At 37.8% G+C, this 16,782-nt stretch overlaps 1 protein-coding gene across 1 annotated transcript in view; it reads right to left on the bottom strand.

Moving 5' to 3' along the window:
- TSHR (thyroid stimulating hormone receptor) overlaps positions 1-16,782 on the bottom strand; it is a 55,401-nt gene that overhangs the window by 9,665 nt on the left and 28,954 nt on the right. Inside the window, exons 3-8 of the mRNA XM_062636210.1 lie at positions 16,625-16,699; positions 9,722-9,796; positions 8,457-8,531; positions 7,967-8,044; positions 6,898-6,966; positions 1,579-1,656 (exon numbers count right to left, since the gene is read on the bottom strand). Coding sequence (XP_062492194.1) covers positions 1,579-1,656; positions 6,898-6,966; positions 7,967-8,044; positions 8,457-8,531; positions 9,722-9,796; positions 16,625-16,699 — 450 coding nt within the window. The remainder of the gene's footprint in view (positions 1-1,578; positions 1,657-6,897; positions 6,967-7,966; positions 8,045-8,456; positions 8,532-9,721; positions 9,797-16,624; positions 16,700-16,782) is intronic.

Genomic DNA, 16,782 nt, shown 5'->3' with positions numbered 1-16,782 from the left:
CATAACAACATAACTGGTGCTTTAAATATCCACCATAACTCAAAGAGTCAAAATGTGTGCTCCTGAAAGCTATTACCTCCCTTAGACTTAAGATCCTGAATGTTTTCTGCCATCCCTAGAAAGGAGCTTTTCAACCCATTGTACCACCAGTAGCCTTAGAGGGAAGATGTGCAGTGAGCCATTTGAGACTGTTACAGCTGAAGCCAGGACAGAGACCCCAGATGAAACAGGAGAGTGCATCTTGCTTCAAGACTGTGTATTTACTGTGACACAGTAGTATCATGATGGAAATATGGTGTCCAGGTAAAGTCATGTCAACTGAAAAATGTCTTTCTGACCAGGAACAAAATGAGAGAGGTTTTCTCTGGTGCCATGTGCAGAGTTAAGAAAAAGGTCTTATTAGCCAAATACTAATGAAAAAAGCTTACTCAGCACCAACACAGCCTCTCTTGCAATTCTCCAGCAATGACTCTCTTACTTCAGTGGTAGGTGGCCTGAGCCCTCCTGAAAGCAGAAGTAATGGAAATGAAAATGATCCAGCTAGCAGGGAGGGAGAGGAGCAACAGCCACCCCAAAGGCTCCCTGAGCAGGAGGTTTAACAGCCCTTTTGTGAGCTTTTTCAGGTTTCCCTCCTGATCTCTTCTGCTTCCAGAACACGCTCTTTTGCTCTGCCTATATGGCCAGTTCTCCTGATGGTGGACCAGGGCCTTGACTGTGCTTTTCTTAACCAGATTGTATAACTTTTAAGTCATGGTCAGAAAACACTACCTTCTCACTGCTGTCTCAGATCTGGCCATTCAAGGCACAACTCAGGTTTAACCCATAGGTGATTCAGTGATAAGAAGAAAAACAGGCACACTAGTCATGAACCCTATGCAGAGCCTATGATTCCTTCTGTGACCAATACACTCTTACTCTGATATAAATATGTTGTTTTTCTCAAGAGCAGAAAGTAAAACTGATTCTTACATGGAGTGAGCACTGCCAGCACTACCTGATTTTGGCAGTGGAGCAGGAGCTCAGTTTCCCCACTTCAGTTCTCCCTCTCAGTCCTATGCACTATGTTACGTGCTAGATGATGAGTCAGGGAATATGATTCTTCTTAAAGATTTTCATTTAATTCTGTATTGTGATTCCTAATTTTAGTGAAGAGTTCTTTGGAGGACTATAAAATCAGACTGAAAGCCAAACTGCATGAGAAAGAAGAAAAGACAGCACTAGAGGTAACTTTATTCTGTCTGAAATTACTTTTTATCTCTATTTCAATTTCCTGTATATGTGTGCTACTAGAGTCCTTAGTTCATGTTACAATTGTACTGCAATTGTATGGTCATAAGACAGATTTTAGTACAGAATCTTTCCAAAGAAAAATTGGTAGGAACAGTATTTCCATGTAAGATGCAAGCATTTCTTAAATCAGTTTCCTAAAGCACACACAGCATTTGTTGCTGATACTCTTTTTTGTAAAGATGGCATTCCCATCTCTGGTGCTCTGCTGCTAGTAGTGGTTGGAAAGAAAGTGCAACGTAAAATAGTAGTATTTTTAGAGCCATCTGTACTTAATTTTCTCCTACTCACAATAGGGTTGGTCCACTGTGCACTCCCAGAAATGCATTGTCATTGATAACTTCCAGGTATTTGTTCTTGTGCAGATAGCTGCAGAAACAAATGAAACACAGGGATTTGGAAATAGTTATCCGTAGGTTGAAGATCATCTTCAGTTACTTGCCTAAGCAGATTTACAAAAGCAGTATGTATAAGGACCAACCTATCCCAACAACATTGAAAACTTCATTTTCTGTGTACTCAAGGAACAAAATACAGGTTTGCTTTTTTGAAAATAAATTAAATCCCTCATCAAATAATAAAAAATTAAATAGGCAAAAAAAATTAGGCAAAATTAAATAGACAGAAAAGGCAAATATATGTCATACACATAAAGACATATGAATGTAAACTGTATCTCCAGGCAAATATTTGTGTGGATGAGGTTAAATAGATGGTTTTGCTTTTATCAGAATGAGGTGTGGGGAATTACATGATACAGGAATGCTTAATCAACAAACATAAAAATAATGCCCTCCTTGTTTAGAGGTTGATAGTAAGTTTTAAGTACTTTAAAATCTCCGTAGCCTCATGGAGCCTCCCAGATACAAATCAAAGTTAAGAATGAAGTTTTTTTTTTATAAAAGCAGCAAGATAGGGAGTGAGAAGGAGGACAAATTTGAAGGAAAAAATGATACTTGTTCTGTTTAAAAAAAAAAAATTAAAAAAAATCTGAAGTCTTGGGAAAACTGTGAACAATTTCCTAAGTGGCCAACACCTTCCTGAAAGATGGAATGCTGCAAATTTCTCCTATGATTACATGATTGGTGTAATCAAGGGCAAACATTAATTACCCTCACTCTGGAAAGTGACATATAAGGAAGCGTGGATTCAGGAAGTTAGAAATTTACAGTTGAGTTAAGGGTGGATGATTAAAGACAGTGCAAGACTGCCGAACACTCAAAAAATTAACATAATCCAAGTGGAACTGTCAATGTTAAATTCAGTTCTGTGGTTTTAGATTTAAAAGTGACTGATCTAGAATTAATATTTATTTATTTATTTATTTTTATTGATTACTCTTTACCATGGTCTGAAACTGCTGTTCAAGACTTATAAATACATGGATTATTACTGCAGGTAATTCAGTCCAGTTCCAAATTGCTTTAGGGAGGCTATGAATTTCTGAGACTTTTGTTCTCAATGGCCTAATAGAATTTATGGGCTTTCTGGAAAGACTTGGGAGAAATAATTTGACTTCAATAGTTCCACAATTGCAGGTCTACAAAGAGAGAGCGTAAATTAAACAACCTGCAAGAGCAGCAGAAGCCCAAGTGTCGTGCTTTTCTGCCAGAGTGGACATATGGCACTGGGCAGATTTTATGACATTCTGTGAAGAGCAGACATGCACAGAACACGATGGAATGGAAAATTAAGCATTATTTTTATGTATACGATACAAGCTTGTGTGCATTAGTTGGGTATATTTGACATAGAGATTAAAAATGTGGGTTTGGAACAATTGTTCAGCTAAAAAGTACTTTTCAAAACATAGCAGGTATATTAATTTCCTTGACAAGGTGGTTCCTCCTGGTTAGCCAGGGGGGAGGAGGACCATAGTTATAAGCAGCTAGGTCTTCTAAGCACACAGACAGGAAGATGTTGATTTAGCTGAGCAGTGAAAAGAGAGTGAAGATTAGGTTGCAATATATACATACGTACATATACATTTATGTGTGTTTGTATGTGTACGCGTGGATACTCTAATTCCCTAAAACAGCAATTTAACCTTAGGTAGTGTTTTTACTTACTTCAGTCAACTTCTGTCAGGATGTTTACAAGAGAAATGACTTGCAGGCATCAAGCCTAGTCATGTTTTTTAATTTAATTGAGATGGAAATTGAAATATTGTGTTGAGATTAAGAATAATCTATTAATTATAGTAGTTCCTGGAGGAGGATGGAGAATCATGTAGCTCTCTCAGCTGAGGGGCACTACATAAGCAAGGAGACAAAACAATCCAAGAATTTTGTTTCTGTACTATAATGAGAAAGGATCTCCGAGAGAAGTTTAAAGCAAGGCAGAAAAGGGGAATGTACAGCTGTAGAAATGCAATGCAACCCATTAAGGCAGAGAAAACACACCATTGCCAGGGAAAGTTGTCAAGGGGAATGTGTGTTCCGCTTGATGAAATGATGGCAAAATGATCAACGCTGTAAAGCCTTGCCTAGGACCATGGTACCTAGGTAGAAGAGACTGGGGGAACCTGATATTAAATGGACTCTGGAAATGTAACTTGGTAATGTATCTGTGCATCCTGTTGAATTATGAAACATAGGTTAAAAAAAAGGTAGCACAGGCAAAAGAGATAGGTTGGTAAATGAGAAGTGTTAAGGATTCGTTGTATGTTTTTTCTGCACCATCGTTTATCTGACTTAGCTAAGTCAGGCATTATAAGTGACACCTGAGAGTGTATACTAAAATATATTTTTTTACAGTTTACTTTTGTAATTAGATTTTGAGATTGCACTTTTCCCTTTTCAGTATTTTAGACAGCTCTGTAAAACCTCATCATATAAATTTTGCCATTCTCTGGATGTATGTTTTTAAAAATGTTCTTTCCTCACCAATTTTCTTACAGAAATAAACATTGGTGCAGAAGCACCATTTTGCAGAAGTCTGCAGGAGTGATACAGTTCACTGCCCTTAATGATGTGTTAGAATGAGGGATTCAGGTTTCAGATGAACACTGGTTGGGTAGAAGTGTCATCTGGCACTTCATCCTGTTTTTTTTACTTCCCTACCTTTACAAAACATATACAGTAATACTGTGGTTTGCAGATTTATTAGGTAGTAGTGCCATTATTCAGGATGATGATGAAAACCATTTATGCATGGTTCCACTGCCATATCTGCATTGACTGTTTTGATATCCTTAAAGTACACAGGTCTTTTAAGACTGCAAGAGTGGTAGAAAGGCATACTGCATGGTAGAAGGCAGCCTCTGAGATTCCCAAAATGTCTTCTGATGTATGGACGGAACATAGGGTCTTTGAAAAATTTGTCAAAAGTGAATTATTGTTTTCGATTATTTTCTTTTTTTACTTTTTTCCTCCTTGATGTTATCATTCAAAACCCATTAAAATTCCTTTCCCTCACTCTTTTTATTTCTTTTTGCTCCTAGTTGCATCAGATCCAAAGGACCTGGGATCAGACCCAGGGATAAACAGGTACCTTCTTCACTGTACCCTGTTAGATAAACAGGAGTTCAAATTAGAAATGTTAAAATACAGAAAAAGAAATATTTGCCTTTTGCATTAACTTAATGATGCTGCTAGAAACAATAAATCTCCAAGCTTGCACTTAGCAAAATTACACCTTATCTTGGCATATGGTAACCACTTCAGAAAATTAGTTTAGAAATTTCGGTGTAGTTTATCAAACAGATAAAGGTTTTACCACTGATGTTCAGCTCCCTGGTTTACCTTGTAAATCTGGAGTAGTGCTTTGCTCCAGGTAAATGAGATATGATTTAATTAGGAGAAAACTCTTTGTTGTAATAAACCACTTTTATGGCTGGTAGATAAAGCCCTGAAAGTAAGCCTTGTTACAGTTTCTTTTTTTGTTTGGGTTTTTGTTTGTTTTGGTTCAGGTTGTTTTGGTTTGGTTTGTTTGTTTTTTGTTTTTTTTTTTTTTTACTTATTTAACTAGGGCATCATAGCCAGTCTCTGGAAAGATTCACTTAAAATCGTAGAATAGTTAGGGTTGGAAAAGACCTTAAGATCATCTAGTTCCAACCCCCCTGCCATGGGTAGGGACACATAGAATATCTCAATTTGGAAATGATCCATAAGGCTCATTGAGTCCAACTCCCGGCTTCTTAAGAGTGTCATCCAAATGCTCCTTGAACTCTGACAGGGTTGGTGCCCTGACAGTTTCCTGGGGAGCCTCTTCTAGTGACTGACCACCCTCTCACCCTCGTCTCCTAATGTCCCATCTGAACTTCCCCTGCTGCGGCTCCATTCGATCTCCTTGTGTCCTATTGCTGGACACCAGAGGGAGGAGATCAGCACTTCCCTCTCTGCTGCCCCTCTTAAGGAAGTTGCAGACTGCCATGAGGTCAATCCTCAGTCTGCTCTTCTCCACAAATAAGTGACCTCAGCTGCTCCTTGTAAATCGTGCCCTCCATGCTTTTCACCATCTTGGTCACCCTCCTCTGGACACACTCTAACAGTCTGATGTTCTTACACTGAGGCACCCAAAACTGCACACAGTGCTCAAGGTGCTGCTGCATCAGTGCAGTGCAGGTGGGACAACCAGCTCCCTTGACCTAGGCTAGCAATGCTGTGTTTGATGCACCTCAGAACACAGTTGGCCCTTTTGGCTGCCAGGACACACCACTGGCTCATATTCAACATGCCATCAACCCAAACCCCCAGATCTCTTTCTGCAGGGCTCCTCTCCAGCCTCTAGTCTCCAGTTTGCATGTGTACCCCATCCCAGCTGCAGAATATGGCATTTGCTCTTATAAGAGCATCTCGGGATGCTCTTAAAGAATTCAAGCCCAATTTAAAATGAAGTATTGAAAATAATTTTATCTGTCCTCATGCCCCTCTGGTTAATTTAAGAACTCATGATGAAGAAACCTCTTTACTCATGAGATGACTGCTACTCAGGCTCTTCAGCAAAGCCTCTGTAAGGCCAGAGTAAGCTCTGCAAAGTGAATGGAGCCTCTGGAATTGAGATGTTTTCTGTGTTAATGGTTGAGGCAGATGATTTGGGTATGGTGTATAAAGGATATTGATGCACTAAGTGTTAGTTTCCAGAAACTATAATAAGAAGGTGAATGGAAAGTTGAAAATGGTTACTTTGTGTTTTTGAGATGTCCACCTCTCATTCCTCATGCAAATGACCAGTTCCTCTGAATTGCTTCCAACACCTTACACCACTCTTTTGTAGATGAGAAATTTCTATGAAAGGGCTGCTACCATTATCAGTGCTACACTTAGCAAAATAAATGTCATGTAAGTAAATCAGTATAATTATCTTCCAAATTGTCTTAGAAATGTTACTGATCAAAAGAAATTTTATTGTAGCTTCAAACTGGAACAAAATTTGATTTCTGAGCCATGATTTGATTTCTGAGCTATAAATAAATATACATCCCAAATGAAAGTATGCTGCAAAAGACATTAGGCGCTAATGTTTTTGTTGCTGGCTGGAGTTATTATCCTCTTTTTGCTACTTAAAAATAACTAGAATAAGACAAATATTTAAGAGCTTACAACAAGCACAGAGAGTTGGGTTTTGTTTTTTTTTTTTCCTGAAAGAAAAGAATGGTCTGTTACTTACATGGCATCCAGATTTGTCCCATTAAAAGCATGGCCTTGGATGCTGGTAAAACCATTATTGTAGAGTTTGCTAAAAGCAAAGAAAAAAAAAGGGGGGGTATTTTTGGTTGCTTCAGTACTGGAATGCCTAGCATTGTATGGATCATTTCTCTTGGCAACAGCACATTTATGGACGGGTTAATTTTAAATTTCTTGAAGAAGCAGCAATTACAGCGCAAGGTGAAACAAATGCCCAGCAGCATTCTTGAATGTAGCTGAATAAGAACACATGTGGCAGGTGTGCCATCTTCTACTTCTTTTTACAGCAAAGATAGAACTAGACTAAAACACACTGCTATAACTTTCTCACCCTCAAACTAAACCCAAAGAAAATTCTGCTAAGACTGATTAAGGAAGGCTAAAGGAGCTAATACCCAGCAAAATAGCTAGGATTTTTCTGTCAGGCCTGCCTGACCTTTTACAAATCGTTCTTTTGCTCCCTTAGAGCGAAAGGAATTTTTTCTTTTTTTTTTTTTTTTTTTTTTAAGAATTTCTCCTAGTTCAGGTCATAGAATTTTTTAGGTAGGAAAAGACTTTTCAGATATTCATTTTCACTCCCCTCCACCCTTTCCTCTAGTTAACATTGAGTATGGCTTGCATAACTGAACTTTCTTTAACAATTTTTCAAATATGACTCTTCTGAAATTTGCCACGCATTAGCCTTCACGGCATGTGCCACTTAGGCTGCAGAAAAGTTAGACACAGTTCTAACCATCCTGTAGCTTTACAGAAGGAGAAATCTGCAACCTTTTCCCATTGATTGTTCTCCAATATAACCATTTACTGACATCAGGGTCATACAAAAGCAAAACCACTTTGGTCAAGTCAGTTTAAAGAAAAGCAGTAGGGCTGATTCAGATCACTGTTAAAGTAAAGGGTTTAGGCAAATTAGATTATGGATCCTGCCTGTCTATGGTGTTTCTTTGTTACAAACTACTAGAGTAGGACAAGGATAATTTGGGGGTTTAAAAAAATTTTACCATATGCTTGAGAGAGGTAATTGTCTTGCAACTTCAACTGGAAGAACTTACAGAGTTAGAGATTCATTACAAAGCCCGTGGAAAGCATTTGCAGGCACTGAAGTCATGAAAGGATTATCTGCAATTTCACTGAAAAAGGAGATGAAACATCACAATCAAACATCTGCCCAACAGAGCTCCTCCAGAACAATTTTATTATAATTGTTCTCTGCCTTCATAATAAATAAAAGCATAGAATAACTGGTTTAGTTTATCTCAGGTCAGAAGGTACATGTGGGATTGTAGAAGTTATGTATTGTGTGCTTTGGCTGATTCAAGAGAAATGCACTTGTGTGTCTATGTCTTTCATCCAGGTCCAGTGTATAGTGCTATGTGACCTGTCATTTTCCAGGTTTGGTACTAATGATGATTGAAATACAGCTGGAGAAGAGCTTTGTCAGACATATTTCATGTTTTTCTCCAAAACAGAAACCTTCACTGTAGGCTTTCTTGGGATCTGAGGATGGTAATGTTTTAACCAGCTGTGAGGACAGATACTTACAGTAAAAAGTTCACATCAGATGAGTAGATTTTGGTGAGATCTGGAAATGCTTTGAGTCCAGTATTAAAAATACCACTGAAAAAGAGAAGAAACAGAATTATATGTACTGGATTACTGAACAACAACAACTAATGTATTTAAAACATTCAACAGTTCAGGACAGTTATTTCATCCTCCCTATTGTAAATCAATTAATTTATAATCAACTGTCTAAAATATAAGGATGCAAGTACAATTAAAAAATAAAAATACCAGATTTATGGTAAATTATAGCATCTAAAAAATGGAAATACAGAATAATAAGACAGCTGAGCATATCTGCGGAGGGAAGTAGCCTATGAGGTGAGAAAAAAACCTGATAACTCTGGATTCACTTGAGAGATTCAGACAGTAGTCTGGACCCCCAAATCCACTATCTTTAATTGAGGCTAAGAGCTTAAAAGGGGAAGATATTTTCAAATGTAAATACAGTTAATGTCCCTTATTTCTGAATTCCTATAGGGTGGAAATAAGAAAATATAGTTCTCGATTTTTTTAAAACTGCTATCCTGAAATGAAATTATTTTAACTTCTTTCTTTATATTGCTTTCAGATCCATAGGAAAAATCTTTCCTTCTCACCAGTACCCCCACAACAGAGTCTTACTATGACCCCCCTTTTTAAAGTCTTCTAAACATTACTCAATCACAGAAGATATTCTTTCTCGTCTCTCTTTCCTATGCTATAATTTTAGAATTTCATGGTTTGTCTACTCTGTGCTGCTCTTCAGAAACGTCATGGGAATACAGAAAATTCTTCAGGATTTCTTTCTGCCAGAGATTACATTAAATCAAGTGTCTATAGATGGTCTTTCACATTTAGCTGACAGGTATGCTTTAAACTCCTTTGTAAATATATAGTAAATATAAAATACGTGTATATCTCTGTTATGTCCCTTCTTCCCAGTATTCCATACAAAAAATACACTTACCATAAGAAGAAAGCTAGCTGTGGAATTTTGCCAAGGAGACCCTAGTGTATTTCAGAGATTTAATGCATGAGAAGAATGGCAAAATTACTGATGAACTGTGCACACGTTTTCCTTTCTTGCAAACATAGTCTAAGTTCCAGCCCCTACCCTAGCTGGCTTTCTGTCATTGAAATAAAACATCAGGGAAAAACATTGCAATCAGTTCCAAAATGAAATGCAAAGAAACAAAACTGCTATAGTGTAGAGTCATCTGTGAGGCTTAAGTGCCAACTTGTTATAGGTGCTAAATACTTACAGATATTTCAGAAGTGGGAGGTTCTTAAACGCATCTGGATCTATGTAATCCAGGTTTCTAAGATTTCGAATTTCACTGTAAAAAAAGGGAGGAACATCACCACATTGGTTGTTAATATTTAATTATTTATTGTAACAGAAATCAGCAATGTTAAAATGAAATTTCAGGGACTCAATTCCTGCAATGAGCTTTTGTACTGGCCAGCACTAGCTCAAGACCACTATGCATGCCGAGTAATCAATCTTACAGTGATGAATTACGTGCATGTTAAACTGATGTAATTGTTATACTACTGCAATTACAGTGCTGTATTAAAATATTCTTTGTATCTGTTAGTTACTTTGAACAGTACTGTTTCTGTATGTAAAAGAAGTCTTCTCAATGTCTTTTGCTTCTCTCAAATTAATTTATTAGTTCTGTAGCTATCACACTCCTAACAGTGGTATTTGCTCAGCTTTAACTGACATGCTTTTCCATCACTGACTACATTTAAAAAGCTGGACTCATGAACCCCCTGGTTAGATAGTGGGCCAAATATTCCAGGGAAAGGCAGTCTTCAGATCAGCCTTCAGCCTGGAAATGGATAATGCATCAAAGTACCATAAAGTCATAAGGTTTTGGCTTGTTGCTATTCATAGTATTCTGCATAAATGATTTGGATGAGGGTACTAAAAGTAAGAATTCAAAATCTGCAGCACAATTGAAAGCACAAAATAGTGCAGTGAGATTCAATCGGATTCTGATTTATTAAGTAAGTAGGCCATGAGAGGGCATGTGCTGTTTAACAAAGGCAAATGAAAAACTAATTAATCTGGGAATAAAAGATTTAGAACTGCCATATGAGACAGTTGGCACTGTAGTCAGAGAAAAGCTTAAATAATGTGAATGAAGAAATCAATATGATTCGACTGAACATAAGAGAAAAGATTTATGTCCCTGCTGTTTGATTTCCTTGAATTGGTAATACTGCAATTATGGAAGAATTATGCTTTAATATATACTGTATTTATATTTGCATTGGTGAATTGGAATTATTGAAACCCACAGATTTAGAAAGTTAGGGTTCCTTTCAAAAGTAACTCTAGGAAAACCATTAGTAGTTTTAGCTGCCTAAAATGCAGATAAAGGCGAAGAGCGTACTTAAAAATATCTAGTAGGCTAGTTCCAAGGTATCTAAGTGTCTGTGAGAGCTGATTTTAAGTGACTTTTGAAGTGGAACTTTGACACACCCTATAAATACAACTTAATCCTAGAATGCAGTGCTTAAATTCTGCATCCAAAAGCAATGTAACGATTCTGAGTCATTCTGGGAATGAAGTGCTTTAAAGATACAAGAAAACCTAAGACAATAGGTATCTTTGTTGACCATTGATGCAGAAAGGCAAAAGGTGCCCTGAATAAATATTTCACTTCTCAGTCCTAACTAAAATTACTTAGATATACTTGTAAGAAAAAACGATGTTTCTACCTAACTACAAGATAACAGAATTATTTGTGGCATATTTACAAAATTATTCAAAGTTACTTTACAAACTATTGAGCTTCTGCCTTATTTTTAAAAGTACCTAAATCAATTAAGAATTGGTAGATATGCAGAGAAAGTCACTTTTTGATAGAAAGTCCTGCATCAAGACTTACAAATAACTATGAACTTATATTCAGTTAAAAAGACATAAATATTTAGCTCGAAATCCAAATTAATATAAAATGAAACTAATAATAATTATTCAGATATTAGTCTAGTGAATTAATTACTGAGACGTAATTTCACTAGATAACTTCTAGAAAGGTTAATAAGCTACACAGCATCCTATATGAATTTAGTAACATTTTGAAAGGCATGTTTGCTTAAACGGTGTATGAATTTCATTTACCAGACATATCTTTCATGCCTGCTTTGCAATATCAACATACCCCTGGGTTTGTTCAAGCCCAGAATCCAGAAATACCAAATCTGTCCTTAGAGTCCCAGTATAATCATATTATGCTGAGATACCTCTGAAGACTAAGGATATCCAGGTCAGCAGTTCTGAAATACTTCAGATCAGGCCTTTTTTGGAGGGATCTGTCTCTACCTTCTTAGACTTACTAAGCTATAGCTTCATTGGCTTCTCTCACTTGTAAGTATACTTCCATTTATTCTCCCCCTACAGCCAAACTGTTAATGTTATTTCTTCTGCATGCGCCTGGCAAGCCTTTGCATTGCTAGTACCGGAAAACTGGCTCAGGCTCCTGACAGTCTTGTTTATTTCCCTGCCTCCAGACTGCAGCTTTTAAGATTTTTGTGCATGACACAAAATTTCAGTGCCTTGAAATTCCCTGCAGGCATACAGCTGTCCCCCAGATCTCTTGAATCTTCCTCTCCAGTTGCATCTCAGATATTTCCATTATATCACCTCTCTTTTCTGCAGCACCATATCCCACAACCTGGCTCTGCAAGCTGTCCAAGCCAGGGAAGTGCAGCCCTGGCCTGGAGGCTGGCAAAGCTGCCTTGGCCCTTAGCTCCACCTCTCTGCAGAGTTGAGAGTGATCCCCCACCAGCCCTCCAAATGATGTTGCATATATGAGCGCAGGTCACTTGAACCATAACCTTTGGCCCTGTTCCCAAATGCTTTTTGTGTAGTTGCACAAGAGGAGAGAGCTTTTGAAGTGAGGACGAAAAGGGAGTAGAGAGAGATCTCAAAGGAGCATGAGCGAGACACAGAGAAGGGGAAAAGAGTGAATTTGTCTGGGGTTCCTTCCACAGGAATGTTTTCCTGAGAAACAATGACCTGATTACAAAAGCTTTTTATTTAGTGTAATGCTACCAAGCTGCAGCACCACTAGTAAGACAAGTACACAGAGACGTTGACTGCTAATCGGATACTTTCACAAGTGTATCTGGAAAAAAGAAATACATATGCCATTGTACAGGAGAGACAGTTCTGAATTTGTAAGGATGTTAAGTATGTCTCACAGACATACTTAAAAAAGGTAAGAACAAAAGGAGTAAGAAAACATTGTGACACCAATTTAACACAACTGTGGGAAAAAAAACCACAAAATCTTGGCTCTGATTTTTGTCTTCATAGACTGTGAATTTGTCATTAATTATGACCAAAATGAGATCTGGGCCATTGAAATACAGCAGCTGATCAGGATCCTTAATTTGCAGAAGTTGCTCAGCACTTGACAGGCATTGTTTCATAAATATGTGACCTATGCTTAAAGAGAGCTGAGGTTTGGAAGGAACAGAAAGTTGGTATAAGGCACATAAACTGAATAAGGATGAAGAAAGTGGAGCGCTGAAGATCAAAGCTGAAGCACTCTAACAGGCTTGGCAAACATGGATGATGAAGAACACAGGCTACCTATTCACATGACATTTGACTCAAGCCAAAGCAATTAGTTCCTCCCTTCCACAAACACTAGTTTTTCTCCTAAGAAGTTCTTATGTTTAAAACTAAATGTTTTTAAAATGAAACTGTGTGTATAAGATTAATTTAGGGTAAAAAAATATATTTACATAAAGCTGCACTTTATGAAAAATCCATGAAAAACAACCTGTGAAAATGAAACTCTGTGAAATTACTTCTTTTACAAACTGGTAGAGTAACTTCAACCTTCTTTAAAATACCCTAAGATAGTCCTTACCTGGCATTATTTTAGCAAAAATACTATGCAAGAAGAATTGAAGAAACATCAAACAAATGTTTAATTTAATTTGGGAGAACATTAAAGAAATGCATAGCACAACATATACATTTATCCCTGAATAATCTTGTTCTTTGGAAAATAAATCAAACCCAACAATGATAAGTGTTAAGAAATCAGAGGAGTTATGGAAACCATTCAGAAAAACACACTTATAAATTGCTTTCTTTACAGCTCATATGCAACTGTCTAATCTGCCAGATGCCTGAATATTCCCTGATTAAAAAATACGTGTGCTTTACTTGCAGACAGATTTTAAAAATCTGGGAAGTGCTTTTGAGTGGTAGCCCCTTCTTTGTGGGCTATCTGCAAAGGTTTGTGGTTTGCCTATAGCTTCTGTGAGTAAAGTTCTGGTGTCTTGTCCTGGGTGGTATTTTTGGCTCTTACAAAAAATAATATATATATATATATATATATATTATATTTATGTACAGTTCTTTTTTTGGTAGTGCCTTGTGAGAAATATAAGGATGCCACATTGCCATAACTCTTGCATAGCAGTTTAGGAAATTCCCTGAACACCGTGCCCTCCTGGCCGCCTGTGCCATAGGGGCTGTGCATGTAGATGAGCTCTGCTGACTCTTGGGCCTGAAGCTTCCTAAAGCATTGGCAGCACATCCAGGCCTGTGCTCTGGCATGGGGGAGATAAAGCAGTGGTTTTGCACCTTACTGGTGTGCTCCAGCCTGACTTCAGGGGAGCCATGACAAAGGCAGGCTATGGCAAGGGGCACTGACTCTCCTCCCAGGTAGGAATATAAACATGCCTTGGGGGTAGTTAGAGATTTGAAGATGACAAGAGAAAAGGCTTCTGCTTATATTCCCTGCCAACCCTTTAGGTAGTAGAAAGGAACACAAATTAGGCAGTGCTACAGAGCACATCACAGTGCCTTGGGAGGTACTGGCAACACCAGAGCTCCATCCACCATTCCTTCAAACTACTCATAGAATCATATCGTATCACAGAATCTTAGAATGGTTAAGTTTGGAAAGAACCTTCAAAATCATCTAGTTCCAAACTTCCTGCCATGGGCAGGGACACCTTCCACTAGACCCATTTCTTAAAGCCATGAACAGTGCCAGGGATGGGGCAGCCACAGGTTCTCTGAGAAACCTGTGCCAGGGCCTCTCCACCCTCATAATAAGGTGAGGTCTCCCTGGTGAGGTCTCCACCCTCATAATAAAGGTGATGTCTCTCTGGTGAGGTCTCCCTGAGGTTTCCCTGGAGTGTGCATTTTGTGGAAGAGCTCATGATATTCAAAGGCTTACATTACATTACCCTTTGAAGGAGATGAGTTTTGTGTTATTAATTAAGATCCCAAGGGAGATTTTTCTAGTCCATTCTCCACTTTGAATCTAATACAGGAAGAACAGAAAACAGCCATTTAGCCACCTAGCCTTTATCTCTCAAGCCATCCTCTGAAGCCTTTTTATCCATATAGTTTAAAACAGACAAGATACTACACTACATATTGCATGGAAGAATCCTGCAATGACCCAAGAGCATTTTATTTTTAACTTCTAATAAGGTGAACCACAAGTACTACATGAGGAATTGTTAGTGCATAGTACCAAATACTTTATTCATTGCTTATAAAATGCGCTGCTGGTAAACATTTCATTGTTCATTTGTGTTGAACGGGAAATTCTAAAGACACAACAACTGAGAAAGAGGAAAAGAGAACATAAAGACAACAGGCCTAGAAAAAATATCTGTAGAAGAGGAAATGGCATTATAACCAAAGATATGTACTCTTATCACACCCAAGCCTTCCCATGAAATTCACTCAGGAATACTATACAGGAGCATGTTATTGGGCTGAACTAGGGCTCAGGATCCTGGACTCTACTTCTAGCTTTGCCTGTCAGGTACTTTTAGGACAGGTAGTTCCACTTTCCAACATTAGTTTTTCTCTACCCATAACAGTAATGATACCTCTTTCATTTTTATTAACCTTTCTGTTTCACACTCTGTAAAGTAAAAGGGAGAAAAAATAACAGAAAATAGAGCAGTGTTAAGAGATCATCTAGTTCAATCTTCTTCTCTGAGTGAAGATTAAATAGATGTATGGAGTTTCTGATCAAACAGCCTTAAAGGTCTCCAATGACAGGGAAAAGTCTAGGGTTTACTTATGCCAGCCGTATGAAAACATTTCCTAGAGTCTAACATGAACCTTGCCTAGTCTAATTTAAAGGTATTGCTTTTGCTTTGTCAAACATCAGTGTGGAAAATGGGTTGTAGCTTTCACCCCTTGCAACAGCTTTAAAAGATGTATCTGCCTCTGGTATATTCTCTTTCTGGACACAGAGGTCTTTCCTCTCTGACAATGTTTTCTGGACCCATGATGACTGGCAGTGCTCTCCCATGGAATATCTGCAAGCACAAATCTTCTCTGAAATATGATAAGCTTCAACTTAACTGAGCTTTACAACACTGGCATGCTTTCCATTCCCTCATTTGGATCAGTAACAGAAATATGGAAGATACAGGATGGATCCCGTAAAGCTCTATTCGGTACATTACTTCTCATTTTGACAGGGTACTGATGAATGACAAGAACTCTGTGGATGCATGTATCCTACCACTTTTGTAACTGCCCTAGTGCACCGCTTGGTGAGGACTGGTCAGAACAAAAAGGTATAAAAACACTTCCCAGAAGCCTTTGTCCATAACATTCCCATTGCATCTAATAACCAGATAAACGCTCTTCATTTTACTTTTGCACTTCCAGAATGATTACTTGTTATTCTTCATGTCTTGCTAGTGCCATTTTGCTCTGTGCTTTGGTCCTTCTGATTTTATTTCTGGTGTTTATATTACTGTTTTACACTTACCTTCAGTAATTTGACAAAAGTAATTCTTAGTTGTCGGTTTATTTCAACTTGCCATCGAGCTCATAATGTAGTCACATGTAATTTTCACTGCACTTTCTTACACTTCTATCGGAGGATACAGGAAAGCAAGGGATCCCAAAAGATGTAAGGGAAGAGAGCACAAGTCAAAGCAAAAGAGACTGACTCAACATCACAGAGAAAGGAAATGGGAAAAGGAATATTCAGCTACAAAGGAGACAAGAATGATAGCTCAAACATCTATCTATCTATATATATATATATACATAGAGAGAGAGAGAGAGAGACAGAGATAGATATTTCCACACATCCACAAATTTATTTTATCACTATATTCATTTATTTATTTACAATACTTACATATGAGTGACTTTACTTAAACTGTTGAAGGAATGGGCCTCCAGACTCTGAAGTGTTTCATCTATGGAGATGTAGCTAAACACCATCAAACAGGGAAAGAAACAAGTCTCAGGTCATGGCAAACCATCATTACTGCCTGTCATACCATTTTACTTCTC

This window comes from Pezoporus occidentalis, unplaced genomic scaffold, assembly GCF_034315485.1.
Source record: "Pezoporus occidentalis ecotype Australia unplaced genomic scaffold, CSIRO_AGI_Poc_V1 ctg47, whole genome shotgun sequence".
Taxonomy (NCBI): Eukaryota; Metazoa; Chordata; class Aves; order Psittaciformes; family Psittacidae; genus Pezoporus; species Pezoporus occidentalis.
The sequence above is the reverse complement of the archived record's forward strand: the minus strand, read 5'-3'. Positions and strand labels throughout refer to the sequence as shown.